This window comes from Notamacropus eugenii, chromosome 1 (genome assembly GCF_028372415.1).
Source record: "Notamacropus eugenii isolate mMacEug1 chromosome 1, mMacEug1.pri_v2, whole genome shotgun sequence".
NCBI lineage: Eukaryota > Metazoa > Chordata > Mammalia > Diprotodontia > Macropodidae > Notamacropus > Notamacropus eugenii.
The window spans coordinates 249,768,602-249,795,411 of NC_092872.1; the positions used below are offsets into that span (position 1 = coordinate 249,768,602).

The 26,810-nt window shown below is 41.7% G+C and overlaps 1 protein-coding gene across 10 annotated transcripts in view; it reads right to left on the minus strand.

The window, feature by feature from the left end:
• Nucleotides 1–24,896, minus strand: part of ZFAND4 (zinc finger AN1-type containing 4) — a 60,160-nt gene extending 35,264 nt beyond the window's left edge. For 5 of the 10 annotated variants that reach the window (XR_011971550.1, XR_011971549.1, XR_011971551.1 and 2 more), the window contains exons 1-4: nt 24,489–24,757; nt 15,040–15,340; nt 3,730–3,805; nt 2,530–2,597 (exon numbers count right to left, since the gene is read on the minus strand). Coding sequence is in view for 7 of the 10 variants with exons in the window: in XM_072628500.1 (XP_072484601.1) it covers nt 2,530–2,597; nt 3,730–3,805; nt 15,040–15,301 (406 nt within the window). In the remaining 3 variants the exon portion in view is untranslated. Of the gene's footprint in view, nt 1–2,529; nt 2,598–3,729; nt 3,806–15,039; nt 15,341–20,696; nt 20,722–22,812; nt 22,914–23,642; nt 23,752–24,488 lie in introns of those variants that run through there. The other 5 variants (XM_072628503.1, XM_072628502.1, XM_072628501.1 and 2 more) reach the window with 5 other exon arrangements.
• Between the last annotated feature and the right edge of the window lie 1,914 nt (nt 24,897–26,810).

Genomic DNA, 26,810 nt, shown 5'->3' on the forward strand with positions numbered 1-26,810 from the left:
CGCAAATCCATTTATTGCTTTAATGTAGAAACATTTTTACTTGTTACAAGGGTAATTTGTTATAAGCATAAAGCATGAATAAAACTTTCTGAAAAATAAATCATCTTATTTAGCATAGATGTCTCTTACTTACATTATATTATATATTATATTACTTAAATTATACTCTTATCTTTCAAGAATATAATTTAATCATTTTATTGTGACAAAAGCAAACCAACCAACCAACCAACCAAACACCACAATTTCCCCCTTAACTCTGCCCCTTTTGGCACGTCTAGCAGAAGCCTCTCCACACTTACTAAGGCAATAATCAATCCTATTACAACAATCTGTTCTGCACTGAACTACCAATCTGGAACTTGAGGTTACCTCTACTCCACTGTTGTTGTGTTCATCCTTCGCTGCCAAAGAAGACCACGCCATCAGAGAAATGAGGACATGACTTGCACTTGACTTTGTTTTGAGTGAGGGAGGGCTGTGCAAGTTCACCAGCCTCACTTTTCCTCCAGAGTAATCTGAATTCAGTGACCATATTCATCAGGATGACTGGAGAAGACCCAGGATGCACTGGGAGACTTTGGCCTCTTTAGGCCAAGGTCTATTCAGGTGCTCACTTAGGGTGAGGTAACACCCATTCCTTGAATAGGCCTGTTTAATGAGTCACTGGAGGTAGGACTTTCAGAGAAGGTTAGCAATACTTCAGAGCTCTCTAATTTTATTGGTGGATACTGGCTCTACCAAAGCAAGTCATCACTGATCTTGCAGAGCTTCTATGACTAAAAAATTTCCCACCTTGCAGTCAACCTGTTTTTTGGGCATCTTCAAATGTAGCCAGGCTGGTGATCAGATAACAGAGACAGCTTTTCCAGCCTGGTAGTACCTGCCTAAGCAGGAAGTCTAATGGCTCAGACTTCTAGAACCCAGGGTCACCTCCAGGCACAAGAAAGCACTTGAGTGGAAGTAGCAATATGTACAGGAAATGAAATCTTAGTGCATACTCAAGTAGAAATCAAGATTTGGGGGCAAAAGTTTCCCCAATTGGACTAAGTTTAAAATGGAATTGTTTAAGGAAACTCTTTAAGATAATGTGTGAAATATTAGAAAGCTATTTTAACCAAAAATAAAATTCAAAGTACAGAAATACATATGTATCCATGTATCCAAGTCAAAGATGAATTCAAGACTAAAAATGGCATTTCTTAACTGTAATCTTTTACTGGTACAAAGATTCAGTACTTATCAAAGAGAATTCCCAGTCAGCCAGGTTTATACTGAAGTATGATTGGACTAAGCTCTGATTCAATTTATGTGGGAGATTCAAGTTTTTACCCCAAATCACAGAAAACACTGAATATGAATAATCTCTAACTGCTTGCTGAAATGCTTATCCTTAATTAAGTTACAGGAACCTGTAGGGAACATGCATAACAGTTTGATGTACCAAAAAGTACTTTATGTTCTTGCATTAATACAGGATAATAATTTTGAACATGTTCACGGGATAAGACATTTAGAACTGGAAGGAACTTTAGAAGTCAACCAGTAAAATCCCTCATTTAGAAATAAAGAAATTGAAGGCAAGAGATGATAGATAAGTCAACAAGTCAAGTTAACAAGCATTTATTAAGTACTTACTATGTGTCAGGAATTGTGCTAACTGCTATAAATACAAAAAAGACAAAAGCCAGTCAAAGGCAAAAAGCTGATCTCAAGAAGCTTACAGACTCATGAGGGGAGACAAAATGCGAACAACTACATATAAAGAAGATATATAGGAAGCAAACCTTTATTAAGTACCTACACTGTGCCAATCACTTCATAATTATGAACTCACTGATTCTGACAATGACCTATTATTATCTCCATTTTACAGTTGAGGAAACTGAGGGAAATAAAGGTGACTGACCGAGGGTCACACAAAAAGTAAATGTCTGAAGATAAAACTCAGGTCTTTCCAATGCTGAGCCCAATACTTAGTCCTAACTCTTATTTGTATGTATACACACTGGAAAATTGCAAATAACCTCTTTTCTGACTTCTGTCTTAACATCTCTAATGTCTTATTATTAGGTATCTGGAACTAGATGTGCTATGTATAACTTAAACTCAGCTCATCCAAAATTCAACTAATTCTCTCTCTTCCCTGAAACCTTCAATTTTTCTAACTTTCCTGTTTCAGTCAAGGGTCTGTCATAACAAAGGGAAATGAGACTTGTTCTGCTTGACCCCAGAGGTCAGAAGTAGGACCAATGTGTGGAAGATAAAGAGAAGTGGATTCAAGCATCACACCCCAAGTGGGGTGGGACAGGGTTCCTTGCGTGTCAGGGGTCTCCCCCTTACTAGAACTTTACACAAAAACTCATCAAGGGCTGGATCCAGGTCCCTGGAAGAACATGTCCCAGTGGGAATCTTGTTCAAGTGCAAGTTAGAACAGAAAGACTCTGAGATCATGTCCAAGCTGAAACTTTGTGAAAATTAAGCATTTTTAAAGATTCACATTCAAATTATTTTACTTCATGTGCCTACCTCTTCTAGTATTTATTGGTCCACCGCGCATAGCCAATACCAATTTCAAGGTACAACCTTCTGAAATGCTGTGGATAAAAAACATAAGAACATCACCATAATGTATTTAATGCTCAAAATATATATAATATCATGCTGGTTGGCTGGATACAGTTCCTATCTTCAAGAAATTTGAACTACTGTTTCAAAGTGGAAAAATAAAATGATATATATTCAACTTCCTGAACATCAAAATTCAAATACAATTTTTATAAGTCTCTAATATTTATTTGTGCTGGATCTGGGATTTCATGTGGCATAGGAACTCCTGGTGAGGAAGCTCCTTCTATCAGTGAAAGTCAGTCAGTATCAGCTCTGCAACTTAAGAGTCTCTTAGAAAATAGGCTGAAAGGTTGGGGGATGTAGCCAGTGCCACAGCCAGCTGTAGAGAACCTGAGCCACAATCTTCCTGACACTAAGAGCCAATACACTATGCAGACTTTTAAGTAAGTGTATTATGTTAGTGCTTTAGCAGGGAGAAAGGCAATGGGAGTCTCTTTGAAAAAGCATTAAGTGTTGAAGACTGAAAGGTTTTATAGAATTATCCTTTGACTACAATGAAAGGGAAGTAATTTAGCTACCAGTGGGCAGGAAGTCATTACAGACAAATTTCTAGAAAATAAATGAATCACAGATTTAGAGGTGGAAGAGACCTTATACAAGATCTACTCCAAACCCCTTATTCTACAGATAAAGAAATTTAGAGGGAAAATGCAGGGTTATGAAGGTCAGATGAGCTAGCAAAAAAGATGGCCAAATAGTTTTACAAAGGTGAAATGCAAATGACTGCACATATATAACCTATATCAAATTGCTTACCGATTTTTTGGGTTGGGGGGGAGAAACTTGAGACACAAAAAGTTTTTTAAAAGGTTAAAAATTGTCTTTACATGTAATTGGAAAAAATAAAATACTATTTTTTAAAAGTGAAATGCAGACTGAGTATACTGAATAGGAGTAAAACAAGATGTATCTCAAATAAAGGACTTGAACCCTAGGGTAAGGAATCTGGATCTGATGCCTAGAGGAATTATGAATCTCTGTAAAAATTTGGGGGATGGAGAGCATAATTAAAGCAGTGGAAAGAAAAAAACAGACTGACATTAGTGTGATTATTCTTCAATAAATACCATCAGAATTTGTAAAAAAACATGTACTCACTTGTAATCATTTAAGCAATAATCATCTTCAAGCTCCATGTTATTCCAAATTAAATGTTGCTGACAGATAGGAATGCCTTAAAAGGAGAAAAACCACAATGAGTTAAAAATTTGATACCATTTTTAAAACAGCAGGATAAGAAGCAATTTTATTTATAGCATTATTTATGGGTAACATTTTTAACAACTGTATTTTCTTTATTTTCACACTATCTCTTTCACATAATAAGTATTATGGCAACACTCCCTTGGCCCTTTCTGAAAAACTAGACTACCAACCTTAAAACCATGTGTAAAGACAGACAAAAAGTTTTCTGATCTCCCCTACAACACAAATGCATCTGTATTCTGCTTCACAGCATACAAAGCATTGCCCTCAAGACAATACTGGGGTATGAGCAGTACATGTAAATCTTCTCTGTATTTCACAGAGGAGGAAGCTGGCTCAAAAAGTTTCATGACCTGCTGCTCATGGGCACATGAGTTACTAAGAATAGTTGGGGAGGACTCTAGATCAGATTTCCTGACTCCAAGTTCATAACTTTTCTATGCCTATGATTTACTCTGGATTCAGCTACTCAGACAGACCTTTCTAGCTTACTTAAAGATTTTTAGAATATGTTCCAGATGTTTGAGAATTATGGGACCTCTAACCTCTGGATAAGTAGGGGCTGTTTTGTTTTTTTTACTCTACATCAAAATTTAGTTTGGTTCAAAGGTGCACAAAGTTAAATAAATAGAACTAATGTTAACTAGTATTTTGGGAATTGCTTAACAGGGAAAAAACTGATTAAAATATTCTCAAACTTTAACTTGAATCAGCCTAATATTTCATTTGGTTTATGTCTCAGTATTCAGCGTCTATGGGACTATCTTATCTTAGGGCTATATTGTTTTGAGTTCCACTTATCAGCTGTAGGATCACTGAATAAGTAAGTTATAAAAAAATCCCAGATGTAATCCACTGTTTGCTGAATTAAATTCTGTAGCAGTAAAGTTCCATTGTGTTTCTAACCACAACCCCAACAATTATGAAGAATTAAAATCACTTATTAGCAAAGAAAAACTCATTTCTCATGACTTACACATTTAGTATCTGAGGAAAGAGACACAATGGACAAAAGGCATTATTGGTTACCCACCTAGTACTTGATCTGTTGAACTGGGACAAATGTGTGAGTATTTTTAATACTTTTTGTTGTACAGAGCTATGATTTCATTGGTGTTGAGAAGTCACAAAGTAGATCATCTCACTGAGGGACTTGCTCAGTTACATAGCCAGTATATATGAGAAGCAGGATCTGACACAGATTATGAAATAGGCTGCCCCTGACCATGGGAGTTTCCCTCTCCAAGGTCTTCAAGCATGGACTGAATGAACACTAGTGACCTGGCTGATTAAGTTACAGTGGAAATTACTTTTCACAATGAGTTAAAATTCAATGGCAGATGGAGATCTTTCCTACTCAGAAATATCTAATTTTGTGAGGATAGTGAAAGTATTATCCTCCCAGCTTCTGGGATAAGAACTCATTGTTCAACAAAAATTGCTGGGAAAACTGGATCACGGTGTGGCGGAAATTAGGCATTGACCCATGCCTGACACCATACACAAGAATAAAGTCCAAATGGGTACATGATTTAGGTATAAAGACTGATACCATGAATAAACTGGAGGAGCAAGGAATAGTGTATTTATCAGATTTATGGAGAAGGGAAAAATTTTTTACTAAAGAAGAGATAGAAAGCATTATGAAATGCAAGATGGATAATTTTGATTACATTAAACTGAAAAGTTTTTGCACAACCAAACCCAAAATTCGGAGGGATGTAGTAAATTGGGAAAGAATTTTTACAGCTAAGCTCGGGGATAAAGGCCTCATTTCTAGAATATATAGAGAACTGACTCAAATGTATAACTATACAAGTCATTCCCCAGTTGATAAATGGTCAAAGGATATGAACAGGCAATTTTCAGAGGAAGAAATTAAAGATATCTATAATCATATGAAAAAATGCTCTAAATCACTATTGATTAGAGAGATGCAAATCAAAACAACTCTGAGGTACCACATCACACCTATAAGATTGGCAAACATGACAGAACAAGAAAATGATAAATGCTGGAGAAGATGTGAGAGAGTTGGAACACTAATTCATTGTTGGTGGAGCTGTGAGCTCATCCAGCCATTCTGGAGAGCAATTTGGAACTGCCCGAAGAGCTACCAAAATGTGCATACCCTTTGACCCAGCAATATCACTACTAGGACTGTATCCCCAAGAGATCGTAAAAATGGGAAAGCGTCCCACATGTACAAAAATATTTATAGCAGCACTCTGTAGTTGCCAAAAACCAGTCAAGGGGATGCCCATCAATTGGGGAATGGCTGAATAAATTATGGTATATGAATGTAATGAAGTACTATTGTGCCATAAGAAATGATGAACAAGAAGACTTCAGAGAGGCCTGGAAGGACTTATATGATCTGATGCTGAGTGAAAGGAGCAGAACCAGGAGAACTTTGTGCACAGCAATGGCCACAGTATGCGAGTTTTTTCTGGTAGACTTGGAATTTCGTAATAACGCAAGAACTTATTTTAAAAAAAAAATCCCAATGGTGGTTCTCAAGGCAAAATGCCTTCCACACTCAGAGAAAGAAATATGAAAGTCAGTCGCAGAATGTAGCAGATCATGTTTGTGTGTGTGTGTGTGTTTTTGTGTATTATGTTTTGATTTGTTATATGATTTCTTCCATTTATTTTAGTTCGACTACATAGCATGACTATAGTGAAAACATACTCAATAGGAAAGTATATGTAGAACCTATACAGAATTGTATGCTGTTGTGAGGAGGGAGAGGGGTAGTGGGGGGTAGGTGTTGGGGGGGATAAAATCTTAATTTTATGGCAGTGATTGTAAAACATTAAAAAAATAATAATAATAAAATTAAATTAAAAAAATTATTATCCTCATTTTTAACAAATTAGGAAATAAGTTTAGTAATTGATAAATCTGTAAAACCATGTGAAGAGGTACATTATCCTTTCACATCTAATTAGTTTCCAAGTTCATAATACTTCCCATCTGTCATCTTCTCCGCACACTCACTGCCCCCACCCTAGGCCGGGCCCTTCATCAGTCTAAACTATTTCAACGGCTTTCTAATGAATTTTCTTTGCATCTGGCTCCCCCACACCTTCTCCAATCCATTCTCTATCCAAACTACCCCATTGAGATCCCTAGTCTGATCATGTCATTCTCTGTTTGAGGATATGATACAAAGTCTTCAGTTTGGCTTTTAAAGCCCTTCATAGTCTGGTTTCCAGACTCTTTCTTCAGATTTTCAGCACATCGGTCCTATTCTTACTCTTCCTCACAGCCTAGCTGTGGTCATGATCCTGCCTGGATTGCAAGGGCTCCTGGCCTTTGCATTTTGGTGCAGCTCACATGCTGTCTGCTTCCCATAAGAAGTCTGTACTTATCAACCTTCCTCCACTCCATTATCCTGTAAAGATTTCACACTTAACTTTTCATGCATCTGTTATTTCTTTCCAATAAACTCTCAGGTCACTGAGGATGGGGCCTGTTTTGTTTTCCCAGAGCTTGGTATGGTGCCTGGCACATATTACATGCTTAATGCTTGTTTAACTGAATTATACCCAGTTCTTCCTGACTGAGTCAGGTCCTCATTCTACCATGCCAGTGGTCCCCAAACTTTTTTGATCAAACCCCCAACAGTAAAAAATGTTTGAGCACCCTCAATATATGTACATATATTAATTAATTGTACAGTATACTATATTTACATTATCATGTTCATTATAAAACACAAACAAAAATTTTAAAAGGCTGAGATAAAGATGAAATAAGTTTCAAAAAACATTTTATTAATAGTACAAAACACCTTTTTGCTCTCAGAATTATTCAACTATTACTAAATGATATTTTAGTGAGAGCAGTGCAATTTGACAGGTTTGATTATTTTTAAAAATCTTGGCTGAACACTTTATGAAGCAGCAATTTAAAGGTAGGGGGATCCAGGCTCATCCTATTTTAATTCTTGCTTTTAATGGTTATCATACTGAAAAAGATACCCTGCCAAGACACACAGCTCCAAATAGGAGAACTCATTTCTTGATATCATTCACAGATTATGAAAAGGTTTTTATTGAAATATGACTAGTAAATTTCCATTTTCCTTAGGACAACTCATTACTCTTGAAAACTAACTGCAAGGAATTATGTTTATATTTTTTAACAAAAGGGTTCAAAACTCCTTGAAATTTGGAAAATGTTTATAATGGTGGTCAAAGCATTCTGTTCAAAGTTGTGAAAGCGTGCAAATAAGATACTCATATCACTGTTGGCAACAAAAGCTTGGTTTTTGGATGCCTGGCTAATTGTGGTTACATACCATCACTAAATAATATCTCATAACACAACATATACTAGGGTGAGATTTATCACTTGATACAGTAAATGTAAACGTGTACTGCAAGCAATGTTGTGGACAGTTCTGACTTACCAGCTCTGATTAGATCATTGTTTTTTTATCTCATAATTGCACTAGGAATGCAATATCAGTTCTACCTTTTTTCCTTGGTTGCTTATATTTGCATTGGTAGTATTATGTCAGTTGATAACCATTTATTAAGCACTTATTAGGTACCAGGTAGTGTGCTAAGTGCTGGGAACACAAAGGCAGGCCCCCAAGGAGCTCACAGTTTAATGGGGGAAACAACATGCTAACAACTCTGTACAAACAAGCCACTAACAGGGTAAAACTGGAAACAGTCAATAGAGGGAAGGGACCAGTATTAAGAGAGATCACAAGAGCTGCCCACAGAAGGTGAGATTTCAGCTGGGGCTTGAAGGAAGCTAGGGAAGCTAGAAGGCAGAAATGGGGGGTGGCTTGGGGGAGGGAACAGGACAGGACACATTCCAGAAAGGGCAGCAGTCAGAGAAAATGCCTGGTGCCTTTAGATGTAGAGTCTAGTCTGAGGAACAGCAAGGGGGCTGTAAGCTACTTTGTCCATCTTACTAAGTTTAGTTTAGCTGAAATTAGGTGACAGAATCTATTTAATCAGGAACAGGTAAAACTACAACACATTACAAAAAGTTAAAAGTGAATGAAGGAGGGTACCCTGCTCTGTGGAACTCCCTCCTAGCCTTCTGTCAGGTAACCTTTCATATTATGTGTGACCCATGACTGTATCACATGGGAACTGAGTGCACGTACCAGTAAGAGAACATATGCCTGATGACAAAAGGGCTTTATTTTGTTATTTTTAAATAAAAAAATAGACATCCAAGTTCCACTATTTTCTGCCTATGCCCCACATTGGAGACCAATGCCCTACACACACTAGGGTCATCTCCCATCATAGGCCATTTAAAAATCTACTCACCTATGAAGGCAACAGAATACTCTCATTAGCTTCCCCCAAAATCCCAAGTAGAACTTAATTCCCCACTTACAGCTATATGGAATTAACTCAGAGAAGTTTAAGTGCACACACTAAATCAATCACACATGAAATCAAAACAAGGCCTCGGTACATGATCTAGAAAAGTTATAAAATTATCAAATCATTTGATATTTTGAAAATAAAAATTTTAGCTGGGGATTCACAATAGCTGCCGTAACTATAAAACTGGTTTTAAGAAAATAAAGAAGATATAATGTATTACACTAATTATAAAGGGGTTCAGTAGTATTATAGTTCATAGGATGACAGAGCACGAAGCGGCCTTTAAGGTCACCTCTTCCAAACCCATCAACATCAGATAAAAAAACACCATAGGAAATCAGGGTCCAAGGTTCAATTTGAACTCTTTGCAGTCTTGGAAGCAGGATGGAAATTCAATGTCCCATGTAGACATTAGCTCAGGGATAGAAGGCAAAACATGAATACCCAAAACTGGTTGACCAGAAGATTAGCTGGGAAGGACCAGACTGAGGGCAGTGAGATCAAGGATAGAATTAGGTCAAAACCAGGAATTAGAAAATCTAAGAAGAGGGCTGATGAGAAGAATGGTCAAAGTTTTAGGGTCCAAGAGCTCAGGAGAGAGGGGAGGGGCTGGGCTAGACTTGCCACACACAGGGGAGTACTAAACTAGATCATGTTGTCTACTCCCAGCTGCTACCTAAAGTCTTCCTCAGCCAGAGAACTGTTCATGCTACTGCTGTTGTCATCGACAGCCCCAGAAACTACGAGGCAAAAGACCATCACCAGTTCAGAGGCATGTGTGTGTTCATCCTTCGTTGCTGAAGAAGACCACACCATCACAGAAATAATGATGTGACTTGCACTTGACTTTGTTTTTGAGTAAGGGAGGACTGTGCAGGTCACCAGCCTCACTTTTCCTCCAGAGCCATCTGAATCCAGTGACCAGATATTCATCAGGATGATTGGAAATGACCCAGGATGAGGCAATTGGGGTTAAGTGACTTGCCCAAGGTCACATAGCTAGTGAGTGTCAAGTGTCTGAGGTGAGATTTTAACTCAGGCCCTCCTGACTCCTACACTGGTGCTCTATCCACTGCACCACCCAGCTGCCCCTCAGAGGCATGAAGTACACACTGATTTTGCTCCTTTTGCATGAATCGCTGCATCTTCCTCATCATACCAACACTACAGATGGTCCTAACAAAATTCCTACAGTCTTTGACCATGCCAGGTCTAGGGGATGGGAGTAGGTTGAGAAATGGAAGGAGTGAGTATGTATCTAGAAGGACACTGTGAACAACGGAGCAGGGAGCAGGGTAGCACATGAACAAAGTGGGTTGGAGATGGCAGGCTATGAGATATATTGCCTGAACGATGCATTAGAGTTCAATTAGTGAATCTGCCAATTGCTTTCAAAGTTTGTTGTATGGAGTTTCTGTGTACTCAGCTTTTGCAAAGTCTCTTGGAGTTATATGGATTGTTGACTGTTGTAGGCCATACTTTGTTCACATGTAATTTATCTTATAAACTGGTCTATGTTTCCACTTCTATGTTGGAGAAGTATAGTTAGTAAGTCAACAATGATTTATTGTATGTACAAGACACTGTGTTAAGTACTAGGAATATAAAGAAAGGCAAACAGTCCCTGTCCTCAAGGGGCTGCCATTCTACTAGGGGTAATAAACATGAAAATAACTAGATTACGTACAGGATACACAAAAGATAGAAGAGAATCTCAAGAGTGGAAGGCAATATAGCAGGTAGAGTACCAGGAAAAGGAAGAAAGGAAACAAGCATTTATTAAGCTAAGAGCTTCATAAATGTTATCTCATTTAATAATAACTAACATTTACATAGTGTTTGCCATGTGGCAGACACTGTGCTTTATGAATATTATTTTGTATGACCCTCAAAATCCTCCTGGGGGAAGGTAGGTGTTACTGTTTATTACCATTTTAAAGTTAAGAAAACTGAGGCAATAATTTCTAAAATATACAGAGAACTGAGTCAACTTTACAAGAATACAAGGAAAGAAGGACAGAAAGGACAGAAGGAAGGAAGGACATGTACAGGTATTTCTCAGAGGAAGAAATTAAAGCTATCTATATGAAAAAATGCTCTAAATCACTATTGATTAAAGAGATGCAAATCAGAACAACTCTGAGTTACCACATCACACCTATCAGATTGGCTAACATGACAAAATAGGAAAATGATACATGCTGGAGAAGATGTGAGAGGAGTTGGAATAGTAATTCTTTGTGGGTGGAGCTGAGAGCTGATCCAACCATTCTGGAGAGCAATGTGGAAATATGCCCAAAGGGCTATAAAAATGTGCATACCCTTTGACCCAGCAATATCTCTTCTAGGATTGTATCCCAAAGAGATCATAAAAATGAGAAAAGGTCCCACATGTACAAAAATATTTATAGCTGCATTTTCTGTGGTGGCAAAGAAATGGAAATTAAGGGGATGTCCACCAATTGGGGAATGGCTGAACAAGTTGTGGTATATGAATGTAATGGAATGCTACTGTGCTATAAGAAATGACAAACAGGTGGACTTCAGAAATACCTGGAACGACTTACATGAACTGATGCTTATAGAAATGAGCAGAACCAGGAGAACATTGTACGCAGTAACAGCAACAGAGTGAGAGGGCTGTTTTTGATAGACTTAGCCCTTCACAGCAATGCAAGGACCTAAAACATTTCCAAAGGACTCATGATGCAAACTGCCAACCACATCCAGAGAAAGAACTATGGAGTTGGAACACAGAATGAAGCAGACTATTTTCTCTGTTTGGCTTTGTTTAGTTTTATTCATGCTTTCTCCCATTCATTTTAATTTTTCTATGCAACATGACTAATGTGAAGATGTGTTTAATTAAAAAAAAAACAAAACAGGCAAATGGAGATTAAGTAACTGGGGCCCAGAGTCACAGAGCTCATAAATATTTGAGATAGGATTTGAACTCAGTTCTTCTTGACTCCAGGGCCAGAGCTCTAACCACTGTGCCATCTAACTGTCCCTGAAGAAAGTGGGATCAGAGGTGAGACCTAAAGGAAAAGTCAATTAAACTAAGAAGGGAGAGCATTCCAAGCAAAGGGGGGGGGGGGGAGGTAGCAGCGCAAAGGCACAGAGATGGGGAACGATGCACTGTGGGTGAGGAACAGGATGCAGGTCTACACTGAAGAGTTCACAGAAAAGAGTAAAATGTACGGAGAATGAAAAGGTAGGAAGGGGCCAGGTTACTAAGAGATTTAAGTGCTAGATGGAGGACTTTATGGTTAATTCTAGAGATAAGATGGAACCAGAGTTTACTATGGCATGGTTAGACCAGTGCTTTAGAGAAATCACTTTAGTATGTGATGGAGGACAGATGGATGGATAAATGAAAGGAAAGACGGAAGGAAACAATCATTTATTAATGGACTGGATTAGGAAAAGATGTGAGGCAGGGAAAGGAACTGACTTGCAAGTAAATTGGATTTCAATGAGAGAGGCTGTGGAAAGTCATCAGCCTCACTTTCTCCCATTTGGTTCAGTGGCCAGACATAGATCAGGACACCATAGCAATAGTCCAAGTAAGAGGTGAAGAGGACCTGAACTGTCTGTGTAAATGAAGAGGAAACATATAAGAAAGTTAGTGTAAAGGTAGACATAACAAGATTTGGCACTTAAACCTCTGTCAGCTTCAGTTTCTTCATCTGTAAAATAGGAATAATAACAGTATTTACCTTGCAGGGTATCTGTAAGGATAAGATGAGATACTTGTAAAGTATTTTGCAAACCTTAAAACACTATATAAATGCTAGCTGTTATTATATGTTAAGAGTGCGGAGTTTAGGATGACTCTGATACCATAAGCCTGGGTCTGACAGGATGGATGTGTCCTCAACAATAATAAAGAGTTTAGGAAAGGGTGGGTTTGGAGTGAAAGACAATGAGCTCTATTCCCTCTGAACACGCTGAGCTTGAGATGTCTAAGGTACATAAAGTTCCAGATTCTAAAAGGTAGCAAGGGATGTGGTGCTGGCACACAGGAGAGAATTTAGGGGTTGGCTCAATATCTCTGGGAACTGAGTGAAAGCCTGGGAGCTGATGAGATACCAGATGAGGCAGCAGAGAGTAAAGAGTCCAGGACAGCATGCTGGGGCACACCCATGGTTAGTGGGTCTCACATGACTGAAGATCTAGAAAAGGACACTGACAAGGAGTGGTCCGATAGGCAGAACTAGGAGAGAATACTGTCATGAAAACCAGAGAGGAGAGGGGATCCTGGTTAGGTGATCAACAGCATCAAATGCTTTGGTGGACAAGACAGATGAAGACTTAGAAAAGAGATCAATGGTAAATCTGAGAGCAGAATCTCATACAGAGGGTTAAGAAGAGCAAGAGAGAAGAGGAAGTGGAGATAAGTGGTACAGATAGCTTTTCCACAGTCATTGAGTGTTAATTAAGGGCTGGCTTTGTGCCAGACTTTCTGGCAATCACTGGGAACAAAAAGAAAGGTAAACACTCAATCTCTGCCCTCAAGGGGCTCACTAGTAAATGGGAGAGCAAACAGGAGAGACAACGTGCGTATAACTGTGCATGTACATACAAGATACATGTCCATGACAAAACCGAAGTAAAAGGAAAGGAACAGCAGAAAGCCAGATGGAAGTGGAATCATTTTGGAAGGCAATCAGGATTAAGTGACTTGCCTGAGGCCAGATCTGAACTCAGATCCTCCTCACTCCAGGGCTGCTGTTCTACCCCCTTGGCCACCTAGCTGCCTGGGTGTAAGGTAAAAATCTTGAAGGAGAGTCCTTCTAATTCTGAATCCTCTAAAACTAGCTGTGAGTTTATAAGTGCTTATTCAACAAAAAAGTCTAAAAAAAATATTCACTCCTGAGGAGACTATGTGTAGATCAAGTACCCAGATCATTAAGGTCATCACAGAAACCTAAAAGCAAAATGGAATTATTATAGAATTATGCCATTAGGTCTTGATAGTTAAACAAACAAACAAAAAAGTTTCTCATGTTGGAACTAGCAAGTTCAGATTCTATTGCCTAGAGGAAGCCCAGAAGGCCACCTCTCTCTGCTCAGGTGTCAAGGGTTCTCAAGGGAAAAAGTGACTGAGTCAGTTGCTCCCCTGTGAGTCCTTGACCTCTGACAGCTGGAGGGAGACGCTGTTATTTATTACTCCTCCACTCTGAAGTAAGTCAGCTGATCACACTATGAAAGAAGGAGCAAGGAAGCCATTGATGAGGCTGATCCCACTTAAACTGGTAAGAAAAACATGTATTTTTTTCAGTAGCATGCAGAGTCAAGAGAAATGTTGCAGGAACTTAAAAGGGTCTAATGACTGTACCAAGCACACAAAATGTATAAAATCAGCACTTGTAAATGGCAATAGAATTTTGACAAAATGTTTCAGAAAGCCACAACTTTTTCTTGGCATAATTCTAAGTCTATCTGCATTAAAAATGACCCAACAACTGAACTGGGTGTCAAAGTGGTATGTTTAAAAAATAATCGAAAATAAGATATTTATTATGGAGTAATAAGATGAGGAAATAAGTTCATCATGGGGTCATTTCAGAGATGAAAGGCAGAGTGAAAAAGCAGACCCAATGGCCTTGGAGCAAGGAACACAAGGGTTCATGTAGTGTTTCTGAGATCCTTGGCAAGGCATGTAACATCTCAGGGCCCCAGATAACTCTGCTGACCTTCCTTGGTGGAAGAAGACTCCCTTCTGGAATGCTTCTCTACCCCATTGAGCCACATCACTTCAAAAGCATTAACCTACACTGATGGCATGAAATGAATTTCCATCACTCTTAGTAATAAGAATTAAGAATACAACTACCTTCTAATCTCTGAATTTTAGCTTTCACAGAGATGACAGTTTCAAAAGGTGAAACTCTCAACTCAAAGCATGTCCCCGTCAGTGTCTCAATGAAGAGCTCCATAGTCTCGTAGAAAGGAAGTTTGTAGTAAAATGGTCCCACGTTATCTTCATTAAAGAACGGAGGTTCTTTCTTGTTAGCCATTAGATTGACTTTTCCGATTCCTTGTGGATATGCTGTAGATAATTGTATTCCAGTTCTAGCCAAATTAGCTCTGAACATTGGCTATATATCTTGTTGGTCATGTTTTGAGTTCTGCACCTAAAATATAAGAATAATGACATCAGTCCTATCTCAAGCCAAGTCCAAGCCTTGGGCTTACACTCACTTTTAGACATCCCCAAACCCACTGGCTAGACCATGTTACATTCATACCTTCCTGCAGAAATGATGAGTAGGCTGGTTTCCAGAACCTTACAAGAATAGGAACCAGGGTTGCCTCTGGATGCTGTGGACAGGAGGCAGAGAAAGAAGTAGAGGCTCACAGAAGAAGCCAGAGAGGGACCAAAGGTTGTGGCAGGAGGGAGTGACTGCCACAGCAGCAGCAGGAGAGGGAGAGGCACTGGGAGCACCAGTTACTTATGTGCCTAGGTCATCTCTAAGACAAGTATTCACAAATCAGGCAGCTTCTTTATTCAAAACTGGGGGGGAGGGGGGAGAGTGAAGTTTAAGGAAGTCAGTAAGGTTCTCAAAATCCAGACCAGCCATGATCAGGATTTGCGGGGCACAGAGGGACAATGGGACAAGCACGATTCAAGGGAGAGAACTCTGGGTTTTAAGGTCAAAAGACAGGAATCAAGACAAGTTTTGTGACCGTTGCAAGTCTTTTCACACTGCAGTTTCCTCATCTGTAAAATGAAAGAGCAGGACTAGACTGGAGCTGAGGTCTCTTCCAGCTCTATGTCTTAGGATCCTGATTCAATGATTCCTGGAGAATCTTTGAGGGTTGGGAAGCTTTCATTTTTGTTTTTGTAAGGTCAACACCTTACGAAAAGTAGGTACTTAATAAATGTTTCTTGAGTTGAATTCTATAAAATTCAGTCAATATTAAGGTAAAAAAACCTGATCCAGTGGGAAGAATGCTGGTTTTGGAACATCTGCATTTGAATCCCGTGGGACCTTTGTAAAGTGAGAGGACTGGTCATGTTCCAGCTCCAAAACCCTTAAGCGGAAGACCTATTACTACCATACTGCTCTGAGCTTGACTTTTTGGCAGGATGTTCAGTTCTAGATACAATGACCACAGTCAATAATCTGCCACAGAAAAGGAAGAACACCAAAGAGATCTGTAATCTCTAAGTAGTAGGAAAAAAATCCAGGAATGGATGAACTCACCAATGCAATGTGTCCAGAGGGAGAAGAGCAGTGGTCCAAGTAGAGAACCTTGGCTGTACTAGAGCAGCCATGATGAGGGGGCCTTATCCAATGAAATAGGAGAGGAGCAAGTACTTATGTAGGTCAAGAACCAAGAGGTCTAAGTCCACTGATAAGAATGCAGAAAAGTGTGATTGAGAGAGTCTAATCGCAAGCAGAGGCAGCAGCACTGGGGAGAAGTCTGTACATGGCCACAGGTCACAGTTTCTGTCATATTACTAAAAGAATGCTCAAACTCAACATTTTCCCCCAAAACATGTTCCTCCTCTGGCTTTCTGAATCCCATGAATGCCAATACCACTCTCTTCAGTAAGCCTTGGTCACTCTGGGTTCTCTTCCGGACAGCACGTTTTGGGAAAGATGGCAGAGAGGACTGCCACATATACAATAGGATCTGTTAAAGAAATGGGGCATGTTTAATCTGCAACAGAAGGCTTGATGGAGAACATGGTAGCTATCTTCAAATATCTGCAGTTCTGATGTGTAGGAGGATTAGATTTATTCCATCTGGTCTCAGAGTGGAACTAGGAGCACTGAGAGAAGGTTCAAAGAAGAAAATAAGGCTTGATGTGAGGAAATGCTCCAAAGGAGGGGTCCAAAGGTACAATGGGCTACCTTGAGAGGCAATATCAGGCTCCAAAGTAGAAGGACACTAGAGGCAATGGGCCCCTTGACTGAAGTCTTCAAAACAAAGGCCAGATGACCAGGTGCTAAAGAAGGGTTTTTAATTATATGGTGGATCAGAGGGACAACTCAGGTATTTTGTGCTTCTCTGCCAACTCTCTGGTGGCTATACATCTGAAAACTTCCTTTCCCTCCCAGACTCCTAGTTCACTCTCAATTCAATTCAATTAGAAGCAATTTACCGAAAGCCTATTACATCCCAGGGCACCATTGGTAAACACTGGAGGAACAAACATTTAGAACAAAAGCGTCTACCCTGGGGGAAGAAGAACCTAAAATCTAAAATGTGCACATTAAAGGAAGGATTTGAAGTAAACAACATTTAGAAATTGCCTACTGCTACACTGTGGTAATCACTTTACAAATATTACCTCATTTACTCCTCACAACTCTAGGAGGTAGTTGTTATACCACCATCCTTTATATAGCTAAGGAAACTGAGGCAGCCAGCAGTTAAATAACTTGCCAGGGTCACAGAGGTAAGAAATCTCTGAGGCTGGATTTGAACTCAGGTCTTCCTGACTCCAGACTCTATTTACTGCAACACCTAGCTGTCTTTAATAAATGAGCATTAATTAAGCACTTACAATGTGCCAAGCACTAAAGATACAAATAAAAAAATGAAATAGTCCCTGCCCTCAAGAAACTTACAGTCTAATGGGAGACACAATATATTTGAGGGTCGTAGTAAACAGGAGAAAAGTTATGGTCCAAGAAGTTACCAAGGTGGTGAGTGGAAGAAAGCAGTCCATTAATGGACTTTTTTAAGAGAAAGTGATAATGGTGATTGGATCACACCTTTCAGAAAAAGGGGGGAAGGCTGCCTGTGCAGGTTGTGAATGACTGGGGTGGAGATGAGGATGTATGGCCCCAGGAAGCCTGCTTGACAGGTTTAGTTCCTACCAGGTATGGCCTCTGGTGGTCTGCACTGGAGGCTGGAGGCACAAGGGCCACAGGAACAGCAACATGGAAGATAGGCACGGTGACTCTGAGGTTGAGTAAGGTCTCAATAAGGACAAAGGAAATATTGCAGGAGAAGGGAGAGGGTGATGCTCACACCAGGGAAGCTAAGCATCATGAGGAAACAAAGGATTTCAATAGGCAAACAGCAGGAAGGAGCTCGAGGCCTGGGGGACATTCTGGGAGGAAGAAGATAAAATAAAAAGGGAGCAGTCCAGTTTGGATGAGATAGATATACAATACATAAATGAGACTAAAGAAAAGCTGAAACAGTAGATGAGAGCCAGACTGAGAGCAAACTTAAATTAGAGGCAGGCTAAGTTCTTAATTTACCCTATGAGCAAATAGGGGCTCACATCCTTACTAGCTGTGTGACCCTGGGTGAGTCACTTAATCCTGTTAGCCTCAGTTTCCTCATCTGTAAAATGAGCTGGAGAAGGAAATGCCAAACTACTCCAGAATTTTTGTCAAGGAAACACCAAACAGGGGTTTTCATGAGTGAAAAAATGACTTAACAATAACAAAATGGGCAACTGGGAGCTACTGAAGGCTTCTGACTAGGGGAAATGTACGCAGTTGGAAGCTCTTCCAAGAGTGCATTCGTCATCTGGATCACAGCCAACAACCTCTTTACGGGCCTCTGTTATGCCCAGTTCAATCCTCTCTACAGTACTGCCATATCAATCTTCTGAATGAACAGTCCTCTTAATGTAATTCCTTAGGCTCAAAGCTTAGTCTAAACCCACTTCTTAAGGCCCTCCAATGTGGCCCTACTGTGCTTCAGCATTTTCACTGTCACTCCTTACTTTATGTTCTGTGGTCCAGACAAACTGAATTACTGTTATTAAGATTCATCTTGTTAAGTTTAAATCTATGCCAGCATCCTTCATCACAAGGATTCTCAACTTTTTTTGTATCATGGACCCTACCTACCTCTTTGGCAGTTTGGTGAAACCCTTTGGACCCTTTCCGAGAACATCACTGTATTTTAAAATGCATACAACAAAATACATAGGATTACTTTAAAAAATTATATGGAACTACAGATAGCAACATATTAAAGCAAAAAGTTCCTGGACTCAGTCTAAGAACCCCTGCTCTATGGGCATCCCTACGGTTATTTCTACCATGAATGTGTGCTTCTTTGATATTTCCATAATGTTGTGAAGTTGGGATCTTTTAACTGGCAAAGGTGTGCTCTTGGGATGACTGTATCCAATAACTCAAATTTTCACATGTCATTCTGAAAACAGAAGTATATTATGTTTCTTTTCAGAATATGCTAATTAGTTAAGTAGGTACAGCACCATTATAGAAGTATCATTAAGGACCAAAATTTAGCAAGGAAAATAGGGACACTTTGTGGATTGTATCCTGCTAGATTCTGGAGTGGGAATTATAGTATGAGCATGTATAGTTTTGCTGGTTATAATTTCTAGCTTCTTTTAAGCCACCATCACCATGAAACTTGCTTCTTTAATCATTCTCCCTATTCCTGAACATTCACCTGGTTCTGACTCAATAGAAAGCTGTATTACTCAGGGCCATTAGTATGCTTTTTCTGTCTTTCCTAAGCAAGTATTCCAGTAAGAAGCATGCCAGCATTACTTGCTGCTTCTTTGTTAACATTCTACACATTCTTATTTCCATGTTTTTGTTCACATTACTCCTCTAATTCCCTCCCCTCTCATCTCTGCTTGTTGTAAAACAACCCAGTTTTCCAGGTGAAATTCCAAAGTCTTTCACAAAACATTCTGGGATTCCCAGACAGAAGTGATCTCTCTTTTTTCTTAGCTCTCATAGCATTCAGTAACTTTCTTATGCATTTAACGTGCTCTAACAAGCACTGCAGTTATTTATGCATGGATTTCATCTGTTCTTGAAAGCTCTTTGTGAGCAAGGCTTATTTCCCACATTTTTCTGTAACCCCTTCAATACTTAGCTCAATGTCATGCACACAGTAGACACCTAAATCAAGATTGATTACACTGACTTACTGGTGGTGAAAACACATGCCAGATGGGCAGGGGTTGGGAGAGCAGAAGGAGGAAAAGTGGCAGAGAGGTTAAAGAAATGGATAAGTGCCAGGGCATGCTACCCATGTGCAGTCCCAGAGATGAAGGTTCATAAAGAAGATGCAGAAAACAGTAAGTAAAAGGGGGCACAGTCACAAAGGACTATGGAAGGGAGCAGTGATGCAGAAGGCAAGCTGAGAAAAACAAGCCTTCCCAAGGGGTGTCTGCATTCTGCAGACCATGCTGCACCATGTGGATGCTATGCTGAGGCAACCTCCAGCTTCCAGATGATTACCTGAAAGAAATCAACTCAGTTTTCTTGTTGATCCTTTGTCTTCTAACAGAAGTATTTGTTGGGAAAGTTTAGGGGTTAGTGTATAGACATTCAGTGAAAAGGAGCTGGTTAGATTTATGCAGGAAGTGTGTTTGTATACAACCAACTTCTTTCTATCCAGGTACTAACGCATGACTCAGCAACTGAAAACTATATTAAGAAGTGAAAAACTTTCTTTATCTTAACTTAAAAAAACTTCTTTAAATGAGAAGATGTGGATGAAGCTGCCAGTTTCCTCCCTAACAATTACCTGGTGACTTGATCCCTGGAGTGACTTGACATCCAAGTAGTCTGAGCTATCCATGATGCATGGCAACAGCTTGGCTCCGATTCCCTACCTTCGTCATGGACTTTGAGACGGTTATGGAAAGAATGCTGAACAGGAGATTCTATTGGAGGTCAGGACTGACAAGTGTAACAGGCAGACCTTCCTTAGCCCTGGCTAATGTGTAGGAGCAATAAACTAATGATTACCTCAATTATCTTGGTCTCCAGATTATTTTTCCTAGCAAACCTACAGGGACTGATCATATTGAGGTAGAGATGACTGTAACAGCTAAACAAAATATAAAATAAAGAAAGGGGAGGGAGAAGCCATGGGCCTAAATAATCCCAAAGCTGATTAGAACCCCAAATCATCAAACTTTATAAGTAAGTGGGCCTTGAACACTTGAGAGCTCTGTATCTCCCAACCTCCAAAGCTTAAATTTGACAATTCTGTTATGGTAAAATCAGTAAAATGATCTAGAAGGGCAGAGTTCCTATGAGGCTCAAGCAGCTAATGGCCTTGGCCAAGTCCCAAACTGAAAACACATTTTCCTGTGGAAGCAAGGTTATAAATGGTGGCTGGGATCTATAGTACTGCTGAGTAAAATGGGTTCTTTCCGACTGGCCTAGGAGCTTGGATATCATTTCTAACACTCCAGAGAAAAAATATATTCAATGTTCCAAACACAAAGTGGAAGTGAACCCAATCCTAAATCATTCACTGTCTGAAAGGATCTTCAGTCTCATCAGTTGAATGAATTCCACCTATTCAACAAGCCTCACTAGTCTGCAAAACCTTCCCTGATCATGTTAGCCAAGAATGTATTCTCTTACCACTAAATTCTTTAGGAATTTGTTTGTATTACTGGTTTGGCTCTTTCAGTAAATTTGTATTGCAGGATATACTTTCAAGTTTAGAGGTTTTACCTACACTTAAATTATTTGTGAGCACTGTTGTTGTTCAGTCATTTTAGACTCTTCATGACTACATTTGGGGTTTTATTGGTAAAGATACTGGAGTGGTTTTCCATTTTCTTCTCCAACCCACTCTACAGATGAGGAAACTGAGGCAAAAAGAGTGAAGTGACTTGCCTAGAGTCACACTGCTAGTGTGTAAGGCCAGATTTGACTTTTGGCCCAAAGAACTATCCACTGTGCCATCTAGCTGTGCTTATGAGCGGTCAATGGGCATAAACTTGTGGGTTCAAAGGAGATTTGTGGGTTCAAAGCCTGGCTCTAAAACCTACAAGCTTGGGGCAGTGCATCTCTGGAGCTTTAGATGCCTCATTTGTAAAATGGAGGTAATAATAATAATTACAAGTAACATGTAACATTTTAAAATATGCAAAGTCCAGAGGCTCCCAATGACCTTGTGAGGTGGCTCCTACAGTTATTAACGGCTGTATCTTACAGATGGAGAAAATGAGACTCAGCAGGCAGTTGATTTGCTTATGATCCACACATAAACAAACTGGGGTCTTTCTGAATGCAAGTCTAGGACTCTATCTACAATGCCGTAGGACTAGAGTTGCCCTAATCTACCTCACAAGAATACTGTAAGGATACCTTTTAAAAACTTTAATGCTTTCTAAATATGTGACGTACTCTTTCTATCCCCAGCACAGATATATCTGAATAATAACCATCAATCCCTGGAAGTATCTTCCTCCTCTGCAGGGCTATATAAAAGAAAAAGCTTGATGAGACAAAAGAACTAAAGGAGAATCTGAGTAAATGTGGATATCAAGCACACAGAATTCCATGTACATTTTAGTAATTATTCTTCATCTCCAACTAAGAAAAGGAAGAATCTACCTTATCTGTAAATACTTCCAAAGCTATTTTCTCACTTTACCCCATTCTAATCTCAAAGGAATAATCTGAACCAGCAAAATAAGACAGGCAGGTACAGTGGAAAGAACCTGGGTGTGGAGCTGGTTCAAATTCCACTTCTGATGTGTCTTGATTGGGCCTCAGTTTCCTCTTCTGTAAAGTGAGGGTTTAGGATCATAAGGTCTTTGCGTGTCCTTTTAGCTCTATGAACCTAAGATTCTAAGTCTTAAGCCAACATCTCAGCAGGATGTTAGAAGGTAACCAACCTTTATTCTCCACATCAAGTTTTGCTAATGATTTTCATCTGAACACTGGAAGAACTTCTGCTGGTCCTCACTGCTTCAGGTTTAATAATCTTAGACTTTTCCAGACTGCCTTTAAAGATCTCAGGAGAATCCCCAGTTCTCCAAATCCCCAAACTGGACATTTTATAGTTAATTTGAAATATCAGTGGACCTTCTCTGTTCCACTGAAGAATCCTCAGGAGAGGTGATTTTCATTCTTCTTATTCAGGACTACTTTCACTCATTTTCTTTATAAAGAGGCCAAAGAACCCCTTTGTAAAGCCCAGAACAAATCCTTTAAGTCACAGTAGAACTGCTAGAGAATAGGGACCAGATCATTCATCCAAAGAGCACATTCAGCGTCTCCCAAGGGCAAGGAAGGCTTCAGACTAGGCACTGGAAAGAAGAGAACCAGCCAGTCCTACAAGAAAGCATATTCTATTCACAATCAGACCTGGTTTGATTCCCAGCTCGGATGTGCACTAGCTGTGGGACCCGGGTGGGGGTTTCCTCCTTTGTAAACTGGGGCTAACAACTGCACCACATACCCCACAGGGTTGGGACCCTAAATGACCGCCCTAGAAAATAGGGTGTTGCCTTTGCTTTTCCCCGCTCGGATGTCCTACACGGTGGAAGCAGGGCTCTCCACAGAGGCAGGTGAAGGAACGTGGGCCGGTGGATGTCCCCAGGCCAAGTCGTTCTCTCGCACCTTTCCCACGGAGGACCCAGGGTGGCCAGCACGGTCAGTTGCCTCCTGTTGGGTCCTTTCCAGCGCTCAATTACCCCACCGACCCTTCCTAAGCCCGGCACACCTGCCCGCGCAGGCCTGGTCACACGCAGGCTGGACCGCCCGGAGCCTCTGCCCTCCGGAAGGGTTCGAGAGTGGCTGAAGGGGCTCCAGAAAAATCTCCGATCCTTAAGGTCCCCAAGAAGCTCTAGGCAGATGGGCAGAGGGGTCTGGTCGGACACCCCCCAGCCCAGGCAGCGGAGGAGGGACCCGGCCAAGGGGACGGCTGCCCCTTGGGCTTAGTCACGTGGACACAAAGTTGGCCCGGAGAGCGCGGCGGGAGAAGAGAACCTGGAGGGGGAGGGACGTGTGCTTGGTTTGGGGAACGCACCCCGAGGGAAGGGGGGCGTCAATCCAAGCACGCCTCAAGGCTGGGGCTTGCTCTTCGAGCCTGCGGGGGCTGAGACCGGGCAGGGACGAGATCCGACGGACTCAAGGACTGTTGGAAAGCAAATGCCGGGGCTCCGAGCCTCAGTTTCCCCACCAGGACGAGTGCAAGGATTCCTGGCATCTCTAGTTCTTTATGATCGGCCCTGTGGGGAGGACGCTCTCAGGATAGGGATGCTAGACTTGGAGCCGGCACCTGGGTTCAAATACCGCTCCGTACCGCCTCGGTGGGCCAGTCGGTAGAATGGGGGAGGCCTGGAGATCCTCGAGGCGGCGGCTCCCTCCTTCCCATACCCACAGGAGAGGAGCGCAGCACGAAGGCTAAGGGGCGGGGCTTGGCTCGCGCGTGCGCGGCGGTCGGAGGTGGGCGTGCTCCTCCGCTCGCCGTGGGCAGCGCTGGGTCGGCCGAGAGGCGGGGGCAAGGCGCCCCAGGGAGGACGGAGCCGAGCCAGGGCGGGGGGGGGGAGGGGGAAGGGGCGCTCACCTGCGCAGACCCGCCGGGGCGCCCAGGACTCGTCTCCTCCTCAGAAGGGAGAGGCGGCGAGACAGCCTGGGGCCACCTGCTCCCCGGGTTTAGTCGCCGGCCCCATCCAGCCCGGCCCCCCGGCGGAGGCAGCCCCTCGGACACTCAGCTCTCGGTGTCGCTCCCGGAGCGGAGCCGGAGGGGGGACCGGCTAGGCTAACTCTCCAGCCCACTCCCCGCTCCCACCTACCCCCTTTGTGACATCCTTTACCAATCGCGGGCCCGCGCTCACAAAATCGTCCAATCAGCACCGGACTGGGGAGGGGCTTCGGTGACCAGCGCGGGCGGTTGCTCGAGGGGCGGAGCCCCCATTCTACCTCCGAGGCTGTTGTCGGTTACGGGAGGCCCGGATGTTGACCCTCCATTGCTAACAACAGAGGGCACCTGACCGGGCGTCCCTTGCCCTGAGGTCAAAGGCCGAGGGAGTTGCAGGCCAGTGGCTGTCGCCCTGGGAGTGGGCCTTCCGGCTTCGCTTCTGGTCGGAGCTGATTCCCTGTGGGTTGGGCGACTTGCACTTGTCCCCAGGGACCCTCCGACACGGGGAGGCAGAGGGGGCCAGAGCAGCGGCCGAACAAGGTTGTCGGGGCCAGGGAGGCTTCCCGGAGGAGCTAACTGCGCGAGAAACAACCTTTGACCTTGGGGTCGCTCACCCTTCTGGGGTCTCCGTTACTTTATACCTAAAATCGAGGGGCTCTTTTTTTAACATTCAGTTTTTTTTGGTTTCATAGTCCCTCCTTTCGTCCAGACCCTCCCCCCCATTGAGAAGGCCTTGCAAAGCTCCTGTTGACTGGGCTGGCGACCTCCGAGGGCCCTTGGCCTTCCCCAAACGCCTCCCCAAGGGGATCGCTTTCGTCCCTCACAAGCACCCTGGGAGGTGCGCGAAGGTGATCCCTGTTTTACAGAGGAGGAAACTGAGGCCCGTTGCCCGGACTAACTGACCCCAAATTGGGGCTTTAGGCGTGGACCTGCTGGCTGCCCCGGGAACCCGAGGAATCTACACCGCCTTCCTCGCAAGAAGGGGAAAAACACCCCGAAGGCCTGGGAAAACTGGGCGCAGCCAGGCCGAAGGACCGGTGGCAGAGCCCGCTCCCACAGGAGTCACGGAAACGACTCAGGAAACCCCCAAGAAAGCCTTCCACGTGCCGGCAGAGTAAACGAAAACTCCTTCGTGGGCAAAGCAAGTCTGAGGGGGTTTTTAGCGTTCCGTGGCAAGGCGATGGACAGTTATCTCTCAGCTGCTTCTTAAACAAAACACGTTTAAATAAAACGTAACAAAATGGCCTACTATCCAGGCTAGATGAGTCCAGTTTCCGTGCAGAGTTAATTGGCTGCCTTATCGGGCAGACTTTTAAAAAGTGAATAATAATCAAAACTCTATGGTGCTAGGCAAATAGAAACGTTGATCAATGGATCAGATAGCTAAGCAAGACCCACAAGCAATTGAATAATCCTTAAAAGAAATCATACCGCGGTAAGAATTCTCCATTTGACAGAAACTACCATGGAAAACTGAAAACAACATTCTCAGAAATTAGGTTAAATCTAACATCTTGAAGGTAATTCCACATGGTGTAGAAAGGGTCACTGTTTTAAATGGGAAAATAGGAGACACCTTGTACCATTATGGGTAGGCAGTGGAATTTTTTAAAGGAGATAGAAGGGATGGTAAATGTAAAAATAGACCAGTTCAGTTACATGATATTTTTAAAAAGCTTTTGTAGAAACAGCGTAAATACAGTTTAAACATGAACAAAAGCTGTTGGGTTTCAGTTGTCTCATCTGCGAAAGGGGGGGCTTGTTGTTTGTCCTTCATTCTCAAAGAGTACCAGACATCAGGACGTGATGCCAAAACAGGCATGTGAATTGGATTTGAGGGAAGGCTGTGCAGTCAACAGTCTCACTTTATGTCCTCTGCCGTCGATTGGGGAGATATAGCATGACTGGAGATGGCCCTGGATGCAGTGGGAAACTGGTCTTTTTAAGCTAGTCTTAACAGGTCTCAGTCTGACTGAAACAGTACCCATTCAGTGATTAAGGCTAGGTAAGAAATGAGGCAGAGAATAGCCTCTTTATCTAGTCAAAAAAAAAAAATCAGTCTGGAAAGGGAAGACACTTAGGATTTCAAAGGAAGGGATTGGACTAAAAGGAAGATCCTGGAAATCCCTTCTACCATAACATCTGTCCTACTATGTGTCAGCCACTAAGCTAAGTGCTTTACCACTTGAGTACCTTAGAGATAGTTTCAAGCTGTCCAGAAAGGGGACTGAAGGATAATTTGTGGAT